The sequence below is a fragment of the Oratosquilla oratoria genome, chromosome 27 (assembly GCF_046742065.1).
Source record: "Oratosquilla oratoria isolate Oo_2021 chromosome 27, ASM4674206v1, whole genome shotgun sequence".
NCBI lineage: Eukaryota > Metazoa > Arthropoda > Malacostraca > Stomatopoda > Squillidae > Oratosquilla > Oratosquilla oratoria.
The window spans coordinates 47,673,415-47,694,918 of record NC_134803.1 but is presented as its reverse complement, the minus strand read 5'-3'; the positions used below and the strand labels follow the sequence as shown (position 1 = coordinate 47,694,918).

General features: G+C 37.6%; 1 protein-coding gene across 1 annotated transcript in view; it reads right to left on the bottom strand.

Annotated features, from left to right (window-relative positions):
• Positions 1 to 3,673: 3,673 nt before the first annotated feature.
• The window catches only part of su(f) (cleavage stimulation factor subunit su(f)), a 77,203-nt gene continuing 59,372 nt past the window's right edge, over positions 3,674 to 21,504 (bottom strand). Inside the window, exons 4-14 of the mRNA XM_076210554.1 lie at positions 13,818 to 13,915; positions 13,301 to 13,454; positions 12,978 to 13,211; positions 12,493 to 12,684; positions 11,642 to 11,833; positions 10,581 to 10,827; positions 10,137 to 10,303; positions 8,931 to 9,192; positions 8,583 to 8,717; positions 7,472 to 7,661; positions 3,674 to 5,848 (exon numbers count right to left, since the gene is read on the bottom strand). Of these exons, the coding sequence (XP_076066669.1) occupies positions 5,839 to 5,848; positions 7,472 to 7,661; positions 8,583 to 8,717; positions 8,931 to 9,192; positions 10,137 to 10,303; positions 10,581 to 10,827; positions 11,642 to 11,833; positions 12,493 to 12,684; positions 12,978 to 13,211; positions 13,301 to 13,454; positions 13,818 to 13,915 (1,881 nt within the window). The 3' untranslated portion in view covers positions 3,674 to 5,838. The remainder of the gene's footprint in view (positions 5,849 to 7,471; positions 7,662 to 8,582; positions 8,718 to 8,930; positions 9,193 to 10,136; positions 10,304 to 10,580; positions 10,828 to 11,641; positions 11,834 to 12,492; positions 12,685 to 12,977; positions 13,212 to 13,300; positions 13,455 to 13,817; positions 13,916 to 21,504) is intronic.

Genomic DNA, 21,504 nt, shown 5'->3' with positions numbered 1-21,504 from the left:
TTTTGTGGAGTGGACTGGAGCGAGTGAAGTGTGGTAATTGAACTACTGTATCCTAGAGCAAATCTTACCTTATGGTCTGAGTCTTTTTTGGCAGAAAACCTACACATCTGTAGAAGTCGGTAACAGCTAATGCCTGGGCCTGCATATCTCTTGTAATTATATATTGTATATAAATGGCAAATCAGTTCTTGTATTGAAGTAATAGCTTAAATATTGTGTATTACTTTTTTGTTTCCCACAATCTATGGGTCAGGAGTTGAATAGTAATAACTCTCTTATTAATGTTATTACTAACACCCCTTTTTCATAATGATTACGTATGGAAGGGACCAACAATGGGAACCTGCATATGGAAGATGAATATCAGAGAATTATCTCCCTATTGCACATTTTCAAAATCTGTCAATGCCCATACCTCCATCTGGAAGTGCAGCCATGAGTGGGTGACACTGTCTTAGGATCTCTCTTTATCAACTTCAGTTATATTTCCTCCACCTAAGAACAGTTCCTATAGATCTCCCTGGGAAGAAATCTTGGACTGTTGTTTATATTGTATTAGTGTGGGACAGTTTCCATGTCACTGGCTTACAGAAGAACAGTAACCAGTTGTCAGCTGTTCTATTCATCAACCTGTTTCTGCTGATCTCTCTTGCAGAGGACCTGCAGCCATCTATAGATAGAAGAACAGCTGCCAACTGGTGATTGCTTCCCTCCTACTACTGTAAACTAGTGACATAGAAACTGTCTTGCATTAATACAACATAGACAACAGTCAAAAATTTATTTCCACAGAAATCTATACAATGGCACATGTACCATTGTTATTATCTCTGGAGCTGTAGATTTCCTTTTAATGAAACTCAAGGAAACAAATACCGTTATTATTTTTCTAGGTTATGGGATTATGTTTGCTGGATATATCTATATACCACTATAAGTTACCTTCACTCTCCTGTTTTCTGTCTGTAAACCGCAGTATTTTTATGTTTTGTCTGTTGACTTTGCACATGTGTCGTGCTGTGGTGTAAAAATGTGATGGACTTCTGAAAGGTTGATGTTTTCAAATCTGTAAAGATGATAATTTGTCTGTGATCTAATTATACCATATGTTTGAGATGATAATGAATATGTCAGTATTGGTTTCAATATAAATGATAAATATTACATTGTTTTTTAATTTTAATTCTATTGAATTTAGTTGGGAAGACCTGACCACCCCCTTGCAGAAATGATGGAATTGTTCTCCTGCTGTGACAGTCAGCTAAACAACAGCACTGCTCTCAGAGTTAATGGGTTAATGCCTATCTTGACTGACACTTTTCTGTCATTTCACTCTTGTAATATTCTAACTACCATAGGGTAATTTTATGCAGCCTCTGGAAACCTCCCAAAATTCAAAGGGTCTTTGTTTTATTGTGCTTTTTCAGTCTATGACCAATATTTACTTTATGTATTAAATTAATATGCAAATACAGTATCAGTCAATCAATCTTTGCCTCTGGTCTCTCTTGCTGAAGACAACACTTTCCAGGTGGGACCATAAGTCACTCAGAGAAGATGTATTGTTGTTGAAACAGTCAGCATGGGGCATTATATAAGATGTTCTGTACCTTCTGTGTGGTGGTTGTATCTGGGACAGTTGGAATCTGTGGTCAGGCCTACTCTGTATTGTACGGTACTGTATCGGTGATGGATGGTGACCTAAGTGCAGGCATGCTAGTATGGTTCTTGTCAAGTGTGTGAGGATTTTCTTTGTGGGATATGTAAGTGGAGGTTGTTATTAAAGTAACGACCTTGGCAGTCTTTCCTGAAGGACTTGTTCAGTTATCTGTGTGTGTATGTATTTCTGTGTGGATGTTTTGTGTGGTATCAATGGTAATTTGTTTTAGATGTTTGTGCAGTATGCTGCACATGTAGTTTTTTTGTTGCATTCTGTTGGTGGCTCTTGCAAAAGGCAGCATGAAGGGCATGTGGTGAACTGAAATACATACATATACCAAAGGCTCTTTTCCCCTTAGAAGGGAGGTAGCCAAAATACAAAGGCATAAAATCCACTCCCACCCATTCCATTCCCACATACTCCACTCCCTTCCAACCCCGCCCTCTCTCTTATCTTGGCTCCTCCTGGATGATGGGTTATCCCTACATCTAGCCCATTGCCCTGGGTCAGAAGCAGTGTTGCAAGACATAGCACATCCACAGCAAGCCTGCTTAATTAAATCAGCGACCCTCCCTCTCTGTCCCCTCATGCAGAAATGGAGAAAACAGCAAGAGATCCCTTTGGGATACATAAATTTATTTCTCACACATACTCCCTCACCCCCATCCCCCACACACTCCCCCTCATGCATCGCAGCATCATCTATATACAACCATTCTCCATTCACCCCTATCTTCTGTCCTCTCCTGTCCTTCCTCAATAGACATTCCCCTCTTTCCCAATGCCCCTTTTACCCCATCAATCCATTTCATCCTTGGTTGTCCTTCATGTTCACTGCATCCACCTCTGCTTTCCACACAATCTTTCTTCACTCATTCTTTCCAACTCCTTTTCTACCCCTGCTCTCCTCTTAACCTCTTCAATATGAGTCACACTATCGCGTGCAGCATCGGATGCCTAATGTACAATGCATCACACTACTCACATCATAGAATATGAAGTCTGCCGTATTACTTGTTGTCTTTCACTCTGAGTAATAATAAACACAGAAAATGTGATCAAACCAGTTCCCAGAATTTGGGGGTCACTCAGCTACAACTATAAAATAAATATAATCAAGACACTGATGCCAGCAGCCTTGCATACCCACTCATGTCTCATGACACCTACGTAGGCATCATTGTATCGAAGAGGTTAACAGCTTTCCCCGTATCCCATATATTTGCAATACCTCCCACAGTGCCTTCCTGTCTACCCTGTCGTAATCTTTCTCCAAATCCATAAAGGCCCCCAAAAAAAATCCTTACCTTTTCCTAAATCTGATACACGCAACACCTACCTTTCCTAAACACACGCTGTTCATTACCAGTTACTCCCTCCCTCTGTTCCTTTCCTAATCCACTCAATCAAAAACCTCCTTTAAGCCTTCCCAACTACACTCAACAAACTGATCCCTCTGAAACTACTACACTCACACTTGTCTCCTTTTCCCTTGTAAAACAAAACTATACAGCCACTCCTCCAATCCTCTGGCACTCTACCCTCTTTTAGACAAACATTAAACCTCATTAGCCAGTCCACCATCACTGTACCTCCCTTCTTTAGACACCCCACATGACACCTATCTGAACCACATGACACCCATCTAATCATTTTAATTGCTTTCATCTCATCTTTTCTTATTTCTCCTCAGTTTTCCTTATTCACTGTCATATTCTTAGCGCCTCCCACTGCAATTACCTTTCCCTCTCTATCCTCTTTCACATTTAGCAACTCCCTAAAATATTCTATCTTCCATTATCACTTCTCCATCTGCATGCACCTTTTATTCTCTACTTGATTTATAAAATATACTTACCTTTGTTAAATAGTTCTCACATACTAGTCCTACTAACTTTATCTACACACACCCACAACATTCTTCCCAAATTACCTCCTGTTCCCCACCTCATCTTCGCAGTCAACATGTTTCTTTCAGTCGAACAAAATATTGTGAAAATAAAAATACCATAATTATATAAGTAAAACACATTTCATTGAAGTATTTCTTATTTATAATTTGTAATTCATCATGTTGCATATATTCAACCACTTGCAACTTGCAAACTCCAGTCCCAACCAATTTAAATTGAAAAATACCCAGTATTTCAGCCTCTTCTAAGTTTTCTCTACACATTTTTAATGAGCAATAAGGAAAGAAAGAGTAATAAATGAACTCTCTATGAGTATCTGGTCTCCACTACATGCGTGGTAAACCATTCACACCTTTATAAAAATCTACCTTGACCTGGTCCTATTAGAGTAAGCCAACGAATAATTGATACAAGCAGCCACAAGGAAAACATAACATTCATTAATACCGTGCACTGTAGTCACTGTCTCAGGTACATGTCAAGGACAAACTTTATTGCCTGTGGCATGATTTTACATAGACCTACCCTGTGGATATGGATACAAGATTATTTGGACATGTTTTTCAACCCTTCCTGTCTTTATATTCATGAGTAAGTTCATGAGATAATCTGTAGCCACGGCACTAAAGTTTGATGCACACCTCCTCTACTACTAAATACACGTGCAGGCACATCTAACAACCTGTAATCTAGGTTGATCTCTCATAAACCAAATATCTTTTTTTATAATAACTGCAGGTCACACAAATAAAACCTAATTCATCACAAAATATTAAAAGTATTGGAGAGCATAACTAATGACAAAAACTTACATACCTGAACTCAGTTTATAAAACCTTGCAATGACTAGGAACGTGTTTATAAATCACTTCCACCCCAACTTCCTGTGCTTGAACCATTTGTTCCCTATTTGTAAGATGGCTTTATATGTTGCTAACATTTCACAGGTAAGATTCACCATACTGTTTCTATACAGGTAACAAAGGGTGTCCCATAGAAACAGTATCATGTAAGAATATGCTCATGATTTCTGATATGAACTGCTCAACAGACACGAAACAGTTGTACATTACTCATTAGAGAGCACCCCTAAGGATGCACCAACAGTTTGTGCAGATTAAATCTGAATGGGATATGAGGATGATATTTACATTAGAACTTCATGAGTGTACATTAATTTCCTGTACTGGGGTACTGACTGCATAGTGACATGCAATCAGCAATTTAGGGACTGTTTTGGGGCACCCCTATGGGGCACAGTCACACGTCATTCTTCTATGTTAAAGTAAAATCCCTACCCATAAAGGAATGAAGAGATGTTCTTGTATTACCGCCATCTCCCATTTATGCTGTTCCCTTGAACCTGTTTATCGTGGTGATGGTTGGGGGTGGATGGGGGCAGAAGAATGCCATCACTGTTTCCATGTGTGTCATCAGAGGTGAAAAGTCAAGTTGCAAGAGGCTCTAGGAAGAGTACTCCAACCAGAACCCTACTAATTGGGTCATTAAATGTGCACAATTATCAATTATAGTAAAAGGGAAGAGACTGGTAGCATGTTTATGAGAAGAAAGATGGATGTATTAGTGTTGAGTGAAATGAAATTGAAAGGAAAGGGTGAATGGTGGGAAAGGTGTTAGGAATGGCAAAAGAATAAAGGCGGAATGGAGTGGCACTGTGGCTAGTACAGTGGTAGTGTGCTGGCCTTGTGTCATGGGGTCGGCAGATCAAGCCCCGTCTGGGCCTGTGAGCTTAAGCTGTTTACTGGGGAGATTACTGCCGTGGCTGGACACCACAGTGAGGGGTTGAGGCTTGCCTCGGCTGATGTTCTGAGGAGGGTCTTTGGGATTGATATTGGAACTGAAACCCAGCAACTTTAACTTTAATGCATAGTGGATTAGGGGGGAAGTGTCGCTGAGGATAAGGCAGACAAAGGTGAAATTAGGATGGGTGATATGACCTCTCGTGAGTGCATATGGCTCTAGTAATGAGCAAAGTAAGGAAAAGGAAATGTTTGGATTGATTTAAACGAGTGTAGAGTTTTTGGAGAAATGTAAATGCAAAGGTGTTGGGGGGGTCTTTACTTGAGTGATGTGTAAGCAGATGGAAGTTATAATACACTTGGTAGTTGAATACCTATAGGAAGTATCAGTGATGGGATTTATTCTGCCCCAGTATTCCACAAGGTTCAGGAGGCTGTTCCATCTACTACTTCTGGTCCCTCCCCATTGTCCTTTTATTTATGCGTTTCCAGTGCCAATCACGCATCAGTTTGTGCTGAAAAGACAAGAAAATCAATCAAGGTGGAGAAACTATATGTTGGCAATGGCCACAATTGCAAGATATTTTGTAATAGAAAAAAGCACTACACTTAGTGGATGAAGCAGGCAAAAGACAGGGACCATGAAACCACATTGCATCAAAAGAAAGTACCTAACCAAAATATTTTTTTGAAAGGCCAGAAAAGGTGTTAAATCACACAAATTCCCTTCTTTATCATGTCATGGCCAGGCCATCCATCACTTCCTATGAAATTAAAAATGAAGAATTCTGTTCCCTTTAGAATTACCTCTACAAGGACCATCCAAGATTGGCTAAAAAATCATTTGGGAGTTCCATGCTTTCATGCAGCAAAGAAACTGGAGCCTGCACTCAGCAGGAAGAATAAACAACATGAAGTTGTTTGTCGTTATCAACACTGAGTGAACAATCTTGACAACCTGTAATGTTTTCAGATGAAAACATATTTTATGGGATCAGGAGTGCTGGGAAGACTGTGCAGGCGCAATGGTTGGCAAGTATGACCCTAAGTTAAGACTATAATACATTTGGCTAGTGATAATTTGGGGATGCATTAGTGGCACCGGTGATCAATGAAGTCTTTATCTTTTGCCAAAGATCCAATTAAGAGTTTGGGAGAATAGAAAAGTATGGTAATTCACCAGAATCAAATTCAACAGACAAGCATCAATGAAGAGACCCTTGCTGGGAGAGAGGGAGGGAAGGAGGAAGAGAGAGAGAATATATATATATATACATATAATATAAATGAAAATAGTAATAATAATAATATAAGTAAATAAATAAATAATGATAATAATAATTATTACAGACCCATAGGATGTATAAAACATTTGGTGCAAAGAATTAGATAATCAAGAGCTTTCCCCCCCCCTCCCTTTGACTTGGCTACCTCCCTTATATGGGGGAAAAAGCTCTTGGTATATAGAACTTTACTTCACACATTCAATGCCCAAATAAATTAAATGGGTGCTGATTCATCATGGTGATATCTCCCTACAAATAAAATCATGCAATAAAAATTCTTGTTTTATTTGAACTTTTCTCTTTTTTTTTTGTTTTTTTTGATAAAAATATCCTCATTTGGACAATGTTTGGACTGTGTTCAGATTTAATCTGCGGGCACTACACATAAAATAATGACAGCAGCATATTTTTTTAATGATAGGTAAAATATCTCAACTTAAAGGTGTTAAGAACAATACTGCCAATGATTACAGTGCAAGGTCCAACCTTTCTTGCACTGCAATTTAGTTACATGATTATAAAAAAAAAAAAAAAAAAAAAAAAAAAACATGATTATTCTCACATCCAAGTACCTGGTCTTGATATTGAGCTGTATCCATCTCTGCTTGGCATGGAAGGCACATCTATTACAAGTTGCAAACTTTTGTACAATGTTGAGAATCACTGTCACACAGGAGGTCAATTTACAAAGGATAGGATTAACTTGTATGTAGGTCTCAATTACATACTTCTATCCTGGTTAATTTTGTTTTGTGGAAATGATAACAACTTTTTCCTAGTCTTCTGACCAAAGCAGACATTCAGTCATCTGTAGCACAACACGTCTTTCATCTTCCTAAAAAAACAATCTACCTAATTTTCTTCTGTTGTCTAGCTCTGTATATATCACTGCTCAGCACTGGCTTGGTTCCATCATCATCATCTGAATCATCAGCTGCCATTAGTTTTCGTTTACGATCACTGCCATCAACTACCCAATGTACCGATTTGGACAATTCAAATAGTCTCACATCATGACCACTTGCTGTTGACCATTTGTCACCTGGAAATTAAAAGAAGAAATTAAAATAAGGCGATGAAGATGATATTCCTTCCCATCTTAAAATCAATTAATAAATCATCTTCAGTCAAACTGGGAAGGGAGAAGGCAAAAAATAGGCACGAGTGGAGATTGGTTGTGAATGGATGATAAAATTGATGGGATCAAAAGGAATTTCTTCTTGTCTGCTTTGTAAATTCTTGAGTGGACAAGATTGAAAAGTCGTTATGTAATGAAGCAGTGGGGGTTAACCAGCCAAGGCTGTTGAGCCCTATTATGGAGAAACTGTGTCTTGCTGCACTGCTTCTAATGCAAGCAGTGAGCAGGGGACAGACATGACCCTTCCTTCACAGGGAGCTAAGATAAAAGGGACAACATACAGGTGTTTGATGGATGTGGAATTGGTAAAGGGTGGGTGTCTTGGCTGGGCCACCCTAAAAAGGGCCTTTTTTTTTATATGTAAGTGATTTTATGCCTTTGTTTTTTGGCTACCTCCCTTATAGGGAAAAAAAAAAAAACTTTGGTATATGTATCATTTGATTAACAAGTACTTGACAATTAGCTTATGCACACCTTATACTAATGTCCTGATGTTGAGAAGACTGCTTGATATTACAATTCATGCATAAATGCATTTATTTTATTTTATTTTATTTATTTATTTATTTTTAATCCAGTAGAGCTATAATGAGGATGGCCAAGTCACAGTATATCCTGACCCTAAACCCATCCATATCCATTTATCACCCCTCCCATCTCTGACCACATCATTTGGGTCAAAGTCAATTCAGCAAGACATAGACAATAAATGGATAAAAATAACAAAAATATTTTACTTCATGTGAAGATGTTTTGTTAGACTAAAACTTCTTACTAGCTATCATGTTTCCATAACTGCAAACCAGATATGAAATATAACTTTACCTTGCTCTGGTAGATTAATGCGCATAAAGAGATCCAGGAGGGCATCCAACTTGACAAAAGGTCCTCGAAAGCAGTTGGGCGGAGGTAACAAAGACAACAGATTGGCAACTGTGGGAGGTGGGGGGAAGCCAGCACCTTGAAGAATATGAAAAAGTTAATTAATGTAATTTTTATGGATCAACTGTTGAATGTTTATCTTCAATGTTTATCATCTATTCAAAATATAAAAGACATAAATTTATTGTAAAATGCACATATGCTGGAAGTTGAAATATATATATATATATATATGTACAAAAATAATGAAATACACAATAAATCAATCAATAAAGCAAACCAATAACTTACCTGGTACAGGATGTTCCCCAGGTATATATTTGGCTTTTGGCTTAAATGGTATCATTTGTGAAAAATCAGGCTTTGGATAGTTGGGTTCCTGAGAGTCATGAATTGAAAGTCCCCTAGGAATGTTGGGGTTAATGATGGTGGCATGGGTGGAGATGTCACGGTACCCCACAGCCTTCAGCTCTGTTGGCGTGCATGGGTACAAATCCATGAACTTGTATCTGTCGACCAATTGTGCTGTGTCCTTCCCTTCAAACTCTTGCAGCTGAAATTAATGAAAGGATCCTATTTACCCTCCCTTTACCATATAACTTTATTAAATAGGATTGATGAAAGAGTATTGGGATGGTTTGGACACATGGGAAGAATGAGTGAAGAAAGATTAGTAAATGAGGTGTGGAAGGCAGAGGTGGATGGAGTGACCATGAGGGGACAACCAAGGATGAGATGGATGGATGGGGTGAAAGGGCCATGGAGCACAAGGGGGATGTCTATTGAGCAAAGAAGGGAGGAGGGAGGAGATAGGGGTGAGTAAAGAATGGCTATGTATAGATGATACTGTGATGCAAGAAAGGGAGGGGGTGGGGGATGGGGGTAGGGAGTGGTTAAGTATGAATGATATTTTGATGCAATCTGAAGTGATTTCTCCTCGTCTACTCTTTTTTTGCATGAGGAGACAGAGAGAGGGGGTCACCAATTAAGTGAAGTGGCCTTGCTGTGGATGCGCTGTGTGTTGCTGCATTCCTTCCAACCCAGGGCACTGGGTGGGATGCAGGGATGACCCATCATCCATGAGGAGCTAAGATGAGAGGAAGGAAAGGGTGGTGAGTGGAATGAAATGGGTAGTAGTGGGTATATGCCTTTTGAATTTGGCTATCTCCCTGGTAAGGAGGAAAAAAGCCCTTGGTATATAGATAGACAGAACTTCTACCTAGTATCATATTACCTTTATACATAATATGTATGGATTGATGAAGAACATTAGGGTGACTTTTTTATTACATGGATGAAGAGATGATGAGAAAAAAAATAATAATAATAATCTTCATTTGGGACAGGAGGATATCATAAGGTCATAGGAACAAAGTCAGAAACATTAATAAAGTCTAGACCATCTTATTTACATTTCCTATATCATCTTTTCCAAAATCTCTACTCTTACACATTTCATTCCTTATCTATGAATAGGATGACTCTTTCCTTACTAACCTTTTGCAAGACCTGTGCCCTCCTCTTCTCTACCTTAACAATGGATGCCAAATCACCAACATTGCACTCAAACTCAAGGAAACGATTCCACAAACCCACAGAATCTTCATTTTTCAGCTGTCCAGAACTTAATACCCTTTCAAACAAAACCCTCGTAGTGTTGTCCTCTGAAAGATAATATATCATTATTTAGTATAATATCTTTATTTCTAACATTATAAGTACAGTACAGTACACCACTTAAAAATTACAAAACAAAAATGGATATGACATAAACATACACATACACCTAAATTTGGAGGTTAGATTTTAATGGAAATGAAAACCTTTTCCAAGAATTCTGAATAACTCTACTGTAAAAAGAAAAAAAAGAATGAAAGAAAAAGAAAGAAAAAACAAACAAAAAAAAGTTCTATAACTGTGCACTAAGAAGGGGTTACTTACCATTGAGATGCGAGAGGTAGTCAACATAAGCCATGATATAATCTGCATCATCAGGAAATTTCTTAAGCCCCAGTTCAAATATTCTGAATGCAATGTCCTTGTTCTTGGTACAGTAATACTCCATGAGAGCAGCAGCTACATACACATGGAATCTAGTTCGTTGGTCCTCTCTAGCTTTCTTGAAAACTTCTCTTGTTGACTTTATGCCTTCTGCTCTTCTTGCAAACTTCATATACTGGATATAAGCCTATAAAGAAAATAAACATATTTAAGTCTATTGGATCCAATAATAAAAGCAAATTTATTTGTTTGCCTCTATTTTATATATGTTTTCAAGGCCAAATGATCTTTTGGTGTATCTATTCCTCACCCATCCAAAAACCTATTCATTGTCCCTCCCATCTTAACCCTCATTGACGAAGGGTCATCGCTGCCTCCTGACATACTGCTCAGAGGCATGACGGCACAATAAAAGCATACATAATAATAACAATATTAAATAAATAAACAAATAAATACATATACCAAGAGCTTTTTCCTCCTTACAAGGGGGGTAGCCAAAATCAGAGGGATAAATCCACCAGAGCCCTTACATGCCTTAGTGCCACCCCACGGCTAAATTTCAGTGACACCCTTCCCCCCTTCTCCCATTACCACTTCCCATCTCTACCATTCCTTACTACCTATTATAGCTACTGGCATGTGAAATAATTAAACAGCTTTTAAAAATGTTATTTAATGTCCCTATTGCAGAAAGGATCAGGGAAAAATATTTCATATTCTCTTGATTCTAATGCAAAATTCATATACTGTATTACCGTACAATATTATATCCATTTTGTCAGCCTTGTGGGTGGCATGTCCATACTAGAAATGTGCTGCCCCAAGGCATATGCATCCCCCCCCCCCAACAAGTGAGGGCCCTGAAATCCACTCCCACCCATTTCATCCCCACATACTCCACTCCCATTCACCAATCTTTCATCAATAATAAAAAGAGAGAGAAAAAATACTTTCAAAATTGGGCACAAAATGTACTATTCATGTAGAGTTAATCTTACTAGTGTGGGGTCAATGTCCTGAATTTCTATGAAGCGTTGGTAGATCTTGTGCACTTCCTGATAACGTAGCCTTGATTCTTCAAAGTCAGCATAGGCAAAATACAAAAGTTGATTGGTGCGTAGAGGCCCTGAGATTGCACGCTCATATATTTGAGCAGCTTCATCACTGAAAATCTTGCTGGCATTGACATCCTGAAAGAGGAAAGTAATTATGTTCACTAGTCATACAATTAAGAACAATGGAACTAAAAACAGAAGAAATGGGTGATCAAGATCCTAGAGAGGATGTAAACACTTGAGAGAGATAGAGAGATAGAGAGAGAGAGAGAGAGACAAGGTGCAGGGATGACCCGTCATCCAGGAGGTGCTAAGATAAGAGGGAGGGTGGAGGGGTGTGGAGTGTATTCAGGGATGGAATGGGTGGGAATGATTTTATGCCTTTTCCTTTTTGGCTACCTCCCTTGTAAGGAGGAAAAAGCCTTGGTATATGTATGTATGTATGTATGTATGTATGTATGTATGTATGTATATATATATATATATATATATATATATATATATATATACATATATACATAGGCATTTAGGTATGAATACAAAGATAAAGTTCTATTAAGTGACTTTATCCACAGTACTATATGAAGCAGATTTAGAATATATGAGAGGCAGAGGGAGGAGGAGGAGGCATAGGAGGCGGACGAGGAGGATGAGTACAGGACAAAACAATCAGCATCATGAGGATGCAGATTTGCCTGCACCATGCAACACTGCATAGATTAAATGGAGTATAGCAAGGCAAGTGAAAAATGAACAATGGAAAAGAAAGGCTAGAAAGATAAGTCTGAACTCACCCCTTTTTCTGAAAGCAGTTTTGATGATTCCTGGAGGTAAAGGGCGGCTTCATACCAAATGTCAGGATGGTGAGAAAGACATAGAAGACACTGTTCATAGGCAAATCGTACACGCTTGGTAACAAGTGTTTGATCATCTGTTCTCAGTGGATTTTCTTTTTCCCATCGGATGTATCGTTTCCAGATCTCCACCTGTCAAAGGACCAGTTATACATTTATACATGTATACCTTTTTCCATTATTTCCTTTCACTTTAATGCACTATAAGGCCAACTTAGCATTCAAACTATCAGTTCACCACCTTTAGGTCTAACATATAAGGAACATTTCACCTTTAATATTTATATAACTCCTAGTAAAACTAATTTGATTCCTATGAAATTTTGATCTACCATACTAAGCAGTACTACTATTATTTTTCTAGATGCAGAAATGTAATCAATTCTTTGATTGACAAAGAAAACAAACATTCCTCTAGTAAATACCTGCTTTGTTTCTTCTGGCAATCCTGAAGGTGGGACACTGGGCAAATGTCTATTAAGACCTCTTGTTTCTGCCTCCATCTCTTTTCCAACTCTTCTGGCATTCATGTAGTCCCTTCCCCTCTCTATATTCATTTTCTCAGCAATAATGGGGTTGATGCTCTTCTCAAAATCCAAATAGTCCTTCCACAGTTGTTCAATGTTTGCCATGGGAGTAACAATACCACGCTGATATACCTGCAAAGCCACAATTTAATTGTATAATCACACTGGTGCCAACTGCAGAATAAGCGTCTATCATAAACTCATGAATTTAAGGTCTTTACCTTGCGGACAGCCATGATCTTCTGGTTTTCTGCATAAGACCCTACAACTTCAACATGCTTAAGTAAGTTTGCATAGTCATTCCACAGAGTGTATGAATTGTAATCCATGCCAATCTTGTCTACAGCAAACTCGTAAGCCTGACTCAGCTTCTCCCTGCAACAGAAATTTATCTTAGCAATATGGTCCTCCAATTCTTACAAATGTACCTATTTTGGCAATTTTGCCTTGTTGTAGACCATACATGTCTTTGTGTGTGGATGAAGTTAGTGTTTCATGCAAATTCTATTATGATCTTTACTGAGAAATGGTTGGAGGGATCAATGTTGCCTGTAGATAGGAGGTGAGCACACTGAAGTATCTGGGTAAGTCATTTGTTAGCTGTGTTGGGGAGTTTAGTATGTTTACCTTGAGAGTTGGTCAAGGAATTTGGCTGAATATTCCACTATAAAATGCAAACCACATGTAGGTAAAAGTTATGGAGTTCTTCACAAGCTGTCACCATAAACATGTACTTACTTGTACGTTGGCAAACTGGATTTGGTTTCTTTGACATATGTGACATAAAGGCGCCATAATTCAATGTTGAGCACTTTTGTCAGGCACCGCTGGAACAACTGGAAGAACAAGGAAATGTACAAATAATAGACATCTTTTCTGCACAAACAATAAACATATTTTCTGATCACAGGAAATCCCCAAACCACTCTGAAATAACAGAAGTAACTGGAAGAAGAAAAACAAGAAAAAGAAAAAATATACATATAAAAAAAGAAATACATAAAAAATAAAACAGATAAATTTTTACTCCCCCCACCCCCAACAGGCTCTCTAAAACAGCTACAATGTGCTGCAACTTCCTCTTAAGTATTCTTGAAGTCGCATTACAATTTATCCTTACGAATTTCTACAGTGAGATTCCTAATTCCCTTCAATTTTTTGGCAATGGTGGTGGTGGTACCTACTTATGGTAGTCATGTAGGATGCATGTAGAGAAGAAACTCCTTATTGCAGATCTTCAAACCCAATCAACATATTCACCAAATCCCTAAGAAATTAGCCTCCATACCAGACTCCAGATCTCAACCTTATTTCCCTAATATTTTCCCACTACTCATTACTATATTCAACAACCTATTATCCTAGGGCTCATCACTTTCACTTGTCTTCCACTCATTCCAGTTCACCTCTCCACAATTCAAGTCTCTTAGAATTAAATTAGCACTTTTATTTCTTAGTAATTTTCTGCGGTTGTTCTGCTGGGGCTAACATCAATTCTCTATATTCTGCCTCTCTTCACCTTGTCTTTGTTGGTGTCTATGCCACTACAAGATCACTCTTACCACTTCCTTCTATAAGTACTCTCATATTACCTGTCTTACCTTCTCCCAATACTGCCTCAACCACTTATTTATTCATTTATTTTTTATTATTATTTTTTTTGGCAGCTAGCATCATTCCTCCTACTTTCCTTATTAACCTCTCTGGTACAGGGATAAAAAAAAATCCCCCTTGAATCTCAATATGTTCACTATACTTGATTTTGATAAAAATCATTACATCCACATATTTTTCGTTAGAATATACACTCACCTCTAACCTGATCAATATCATTTTATCTACACTTGTGTATGCCACTTTAAAATTTCTTATTCTGTTCTCATGTTATTTTCTCAATTTCTGATCCACTCCAATACAATTGTCTTCTGACTGGGTGACTTGAAGACTGCACCAGACGTGCAGTCTGAACAGGTCAATTCTCTTTGGGGGAAAAAATAGTGCAAAGTGCTGGTATATTTGAGTTACAGTATTCTGAGGATGTAATATTCTCCCCTGTGATTCAAGACATATCTTGCATACCTTGAATGAGATAATATTGATATTTTTCTTCATTGGCTTATTTTTTTTTTTTAGCTTGAAAATATTCTAACAGAAGTAGTTTTTAGTAAGACTGAAGAACAGCTTAAGAATATTTCTCCAGTGAGAAATCACCAAGGTTACAAATATTTCTTGTCAACAGAAATATTTGCACTATCACAAACTCACGTTGAGATTTTTTTTTAAAGGAATCATATATACACATTTCAGTATTATAATTTATATTGTACACCACTGCTGTTCTCTACACAAGTAAATACCAATCGGTAATAAGACAATTCTATTTCGTCGTGGATAAGTTCTTGGAAAGAGTAATTACAAATGAAACGACATTCAGCTAAACCAAATTTACCACGGGACTAATGACAAACGAGTAAGTTCTTATTGTAAATATATTTCTGGTTACAAAAATATCACTAAACCTCAAAGTGAAGAGCCTAATGTCTCCTGATATTAAACAATACTGTTTGAGCTATACATACGTTTAAGAAATACAATAAAAAATTAACAAGGTAAAATTACGCAATTATTGGTGAATGACGATCGTAGTGGTAGTGGTCGATGTAGGAAAATATCCATACAACTGGTGCCAGTATGTTAATAACATTCCAAGTGCAAATAATATGAACAAGGAGACAGTAACCTGCAAGATCAAGATATGGCGGGTTTGTTACACCACACGTTGCCCCCCCCCCACCACCACCACGTGAAATGTATCGACATTATCTGCATTTTTTTTCTCCAATCAACGGGAAACTGGACGATGCGCTCGAACTCTGTTTCTGTTCCGCCGGTCATACCAATATGTCTAATTCAGCCTCTATGCCGCCATATTTTGATTTCTTTATAATAAAATAATTATAACTTTAACATTACGCAATTAAATTATAGGGAAACCCACATAAAATGTCAGATACCACACATTAAGGTCTCTAACAGCCTCACAAATATTTCGGTTGAAAAGTCATTCTATTTCAGAAAAAAAAACCTGAAGAAAAGGGAAAATTACAGATGTGTGATTTGACGTTTTTCTTGTGCGTAATCTCATATATAGTATGAATGCACACACACACACACACACACATATATATATATATATATATATAATATATATATAACGTGTGTTTAATACCACGTGCTAATTGAGCCATAATAAATCATTGTGTGCATTTACCTTGAATAATATATAACATATTGGCAATGCTGATACGTCTCTCCGTCTCCATTTATCAAACGTACTTCACATAAGAATACATATACACACACACTCAACGCTAGTGAACTCGAAACCAGCCATGAAGATGTCATATCATTCGTCCCGATCACTTTCATACGGTATCGTTTACTGACGTGTATGATAATCGTACGCTTTACAACGCACAAAATTACACATACACAATATTATATATATATATATATTATATATATAGTATCGTTATAACGAAAAGACTTCATTCAAGGATTGCCTGTATTATATAAATTCTCCCCACTCATAATGCACAAGGTGAGTCAGGCTTAAATGTTCTACTCTTTAGTGTTGCAGCAGTGGGTACAAATAAAAGATAATATTGATAACATCATGTTTAATAGGCATAAAACAACATATGACTATATATGTCTGTGTTTAGGTACATAGTCTCTTTACTGCATAATATATTCTCCTGCAAATACACACAAAAGGAGTTACAGTATGCTTGTGAGCTCACGTATGCCAATGTCACATACCACATTCTTATCTACTTGCCTTAACCTACTTTCCATACTGTACCATCCCACGTGAATGATTCTATCACTCAATTTTATATCATACTACTTGCTGGCTTTAAATTCCTTCTGTAATATCTATCCGTGAACATGATTTATGCTATCAATTTTTTGTTTGTCGATTTCCCTTGATTACATTGGTACTGTATGAAATTATATTTCCATATTCCTTCTTGCAAAAATATATGAAATAAATACATATAATACTTATAAAAATAAACAAATAAGTGAATAAATAAAAATGAATTAATGACACGAAAAAAAAAAATAAACCATCGTATAATTCTGATGGAAAAAAACACGTGCCTGTCATTCAAGCTACAGCAATACCGTGTCAGCATTCTTAAAGGCCGTTTTCCTCCTAATTATCAGTTAGAAAATTGTGACATTACTTTGACAAACTAAAGTCAGACAATAGTTTATCCACCTTTTCTTGTTTTAAGTCTAAAGAAAAAGAGAAGTATACAGGGTGTCCCAAAAGTCACTCATGGTGTAAATAAAACAAAATGTAAATAAACAAATGAAATAATAATATTGTTTTTTATTCCGAGGTAATAACAAGTCAGTCTCACGCTGAGCAACATTTCTGAAGTAACTGATGCACACGCATCCCTGGTTCTTTCCGAGCTCTCATCCGAGGGGTAATAGCTGTCTACCACGAGCCCAGCACGTGATCCACAACAGTGATGGATCCCAAGAGGTAATGTCCAGAGGACCAGGGAACTCTTCGTTCGGAAACCTGCGGACGCTACGTCGGTAACGTGCAGGAGCATTGTCCTAGTTAGCTTCTTGCAACGACAGTATAGTGTGTTGGCGAGTTCCAGTCGCGTCCCCCAACCTGCTCTGGGTTCTCGGTTTCCCGCCACCGGAAGTTGTGGCGGTTGACTTGTCCCGAATTGTGGAAAGGTGCTTCGCTACACACGACTGAGCAGTCAGCTTGAAAGTAAGGTTTCGAACACTCCCTTCTCCCATATCGAAATATTCATCCACATTTGAGCAACTTTGATCTTGCAGGGATAAGGTTCAATGTAGCCTCAACGGCCGTTGGCTTGTGTTCTTGCGACAGGAAGAAGCCACAGGCCTAAGGGCCAACAAGCCTGACATCGATCACGGGAAAAGTAATGGATGCAATTATAAAGATGCCAGAGAACGCCATTTAGAAAACAATAGCCCAGGCCGTCGTTACAGCTAAGGCAAATTCTCCCTAAGACTCGAAAGGTTATATTATCGTTTTGACCAGGGGTGGATGGCGGTCGTTGTGTAAAGTTGTAGCTGTCGCCAGGTGATTTTATTAATCCAATTAAACATGTCCATAATCTGACTGCTTCTCTGCAACTTCTACAACTTTTCAGCAATGTCATCCTAAACTATAAATATATATATATATATATATATTGGTTTAATGCCTTGAAAAAGCTTCAGATACTGTTCCGCAATAAAGTCTACAAACTGAACTCGCTCTGCATGGAGTAAGAGTTAATTTGCCAAGCTAGATTGGAAACACTTTTAACAATTTTAAAAAGGGAGATGACCCGATTAACTTTTTAGCTGTATGGATCTCCTCGAGGTTCTGCTCTAGGATAATTTCTGTTCATTGTGTAAACCAATAGCATTGGTTGTGGCTTTAAGTCTCATAATATACTGATATCACTAAGCTGTGCGGAATAGCAAGTGATCACACGAACCAACTGAATATTCAAGATATTGACAGATTAGTGTAATGGTCTAAAAAATTGCTATAAATAACAATCAACCCAATTGTAAAATTATGCACATGGTAAAAATAATAACAAATACGACTAAAAGTTCTTTGGGAAAAATGAAGTGGAGAATGAAAAGGCTCTTGGTAGTAATTATCAGCAACGCTTTAATATAAACACTATTTTTTGCCTTAGACAGGGTAAACAAGATTTTGGGATTGTTACCGCCATCTTTCAACTTCAGAAGTCCTGCTACAGCTTCTGTTTGGTCCTCAAATCTAATTCAAGACACTGAAACTGGAAAAAATACAACGGCGAACCACTAAACTCGTATTAAATACAGGAATCAAAGCATACGACAACCGTTTAAAACACTAACATATTCTCTCACGAAAAAGGTGAAACTCTGGGGGTACTTTTATATAAGCTTTTAGAATTGAAAACATTGTTGCATTGAATGCTAACCAGACGAGAAATAATGGTCTAAAGCTGTCAGGACATATAGGTAGGAACGATTTTACCAATCGCGCCGTCAATAAAAGGATTAAGCTTCCATCTTCGAGGCAATTGAACGTAATCCAAAGTTTTAAAATGCACTTGGATAAACACATAAACATGTATTTCTTTATTCATTATTATTTCTATTAGCGACACAAAGGTCTGTTGGCATGTCTTATCATTGTAATTCCCTATACTGAGCTCAAGAGTAGTTTGAACGTTTTTCCATTGAGAGTGAACACCTCACAGACAGCGTCCATGTTCTCACTTTAAGGGTGGTCATGCAGTGTATATAAAGTCACACATCGTTGCCCATAGATCGGTCTGTACGAGTTCTCTTTCAGGAGTAATAACTGTCGATCACAAGTCTAACACGTGATCCGAGACCATGGCGAATCAATGAAAGACTTCTGAGGCACATTTTGTATGTAAACAGTTTATTCACCCCCAGGTTATGTCTTTCTTTGAAAGATTCTTACCTCATCCATTTAATATTACGAGTTGTCTCCATGCTGGCACACCAAAATGCACATTACGGGCATTTTCACTTCTCAAGATTCCAATTTATTCTTAAAAGATCATTTTACTTTGAAATTTGTCACATACACACAAAAGGTATTACGCCAATATCGTGTTTGTATTTGTACAAGTAATAAATGCAATTAAGTAAACACGCACGCAAGCACATACGCGTGATCCAAGCGCATGGTGAATTACACACACATATATGCTTATCGTTATATACAGAATATCTATTTTCCTAAAGTCTCCCTTCTTACCAATGTATACTCACTTTTCTATGCCTCTGAACAGTTTATCCTCATCCAGTCTCATGCAAGTCCACTCCACCAATGACTATAATTTCTTCGTTTTTTTTTTAATCGATTAATCTTCCGAATTATAGTGCCAAGTGTGCATTATGCCAAGATAATGGCGGATTATAGACTTTTCCTTACCATAATAAACGAGACAGATGCCCATGCTAAGAGAGTCACAAATGTCACGTTTCCCGACAGAGAAGCAGTCAAAAAAATAAAAAATAAATAAATAAATAAAATAATAATAAATAAATAAAAATAAATAAATAAATAAAATATAGTTTTAAATAAAGTACGATAAGTCTGAGGAGAAAACGCGATTGTTGTAATTTCATAAATTGTTTCGTTGCAGTTTAGTGGCTATAACACTCAAGGTATATTGTTTCGCAGCACAATCTGAATTTCCATGTTATCGGAAAAATGCAACAAATAAGAATAGCTGTTTTTATCTGCCACTGACACGCACATACTCTTACTTTCTTACCTTCTTCTCAAAGATCCCATTACATCTCATTTTAGAAGACCTAAACTTCATATCTTTATCATTTCACCACATTTCTTTTCCAGTAGCCAAGCCTAACAATAGATCCCACTACACCTCATTTTAGAAGACCCAAACCTAATATCTCTTATAATTTTTTCCCCAGTAGACAATCCTCTCTAACAAGACGTGACGTCATGCACTAACATATCCACAGTTCAGTGCGTCACACCCCAACACGTGTGCACTCTATCAACTGACACAGACCTCCCAATTAAAACAAAGAACCCACGACGCTTCTCGTTAACGGCGAATATTGTCCTGTGCGCTCCAAGGAGTCCGTTCAGGGTGGGGCAGAAGTGGGAATTCCCCTGAGTGCGACGTTGCCAATTTGAGTCTCAAATATCAGATCGTCACGGTCACCCTATCCTCACCCATCCCGCTGGTCTCACCTGTGACAACTCTGCGTGGCAACATGTGGAAAAAGTGCAGCCACGTGTCATGGAATTTATTCAAATCGTTGTTACAATCCCAAAAAGAAATGCTCATTGCACTGTAGATGTTCCCTTACTAAAATAAACGAATAAATAAATAAATAATCCAATAGATTATAGATGGGAGAGAGATGCTTGTACTAATGTTTAGGCACATCCTGAACGGACTCTTTGAAGCCCAGACTAGCAAATTGTTGGATACAACAATCCTTCGTGACGAAACAGTTTCCATGTAAACTCTCAACACAAACTTCAAACGAGCCAACAACGTTTAATATCCAATTACAACTAATTATAACTTTACTTACAGCAAAACAAATATAGATTGTTCTGGCGAAATCATATTTGATCATCCTCTAGGATATTTATATTTCTGAAAAACAGCTTTATTTCAACCTCAAAAGCAAATTACTGAAGCTAAGTCTCTGTATTGAGCCACTCTTCAATTACAACCTAAGTATAATTGACATGATCTTTGTGACACAACCAATAAGACAGGGGGAGAGTCCAGTGCTGAATAAAATGGCCTGGTTGCAACCAGAATAAAAATGAAATATCCAGTCCTTTGGCTTC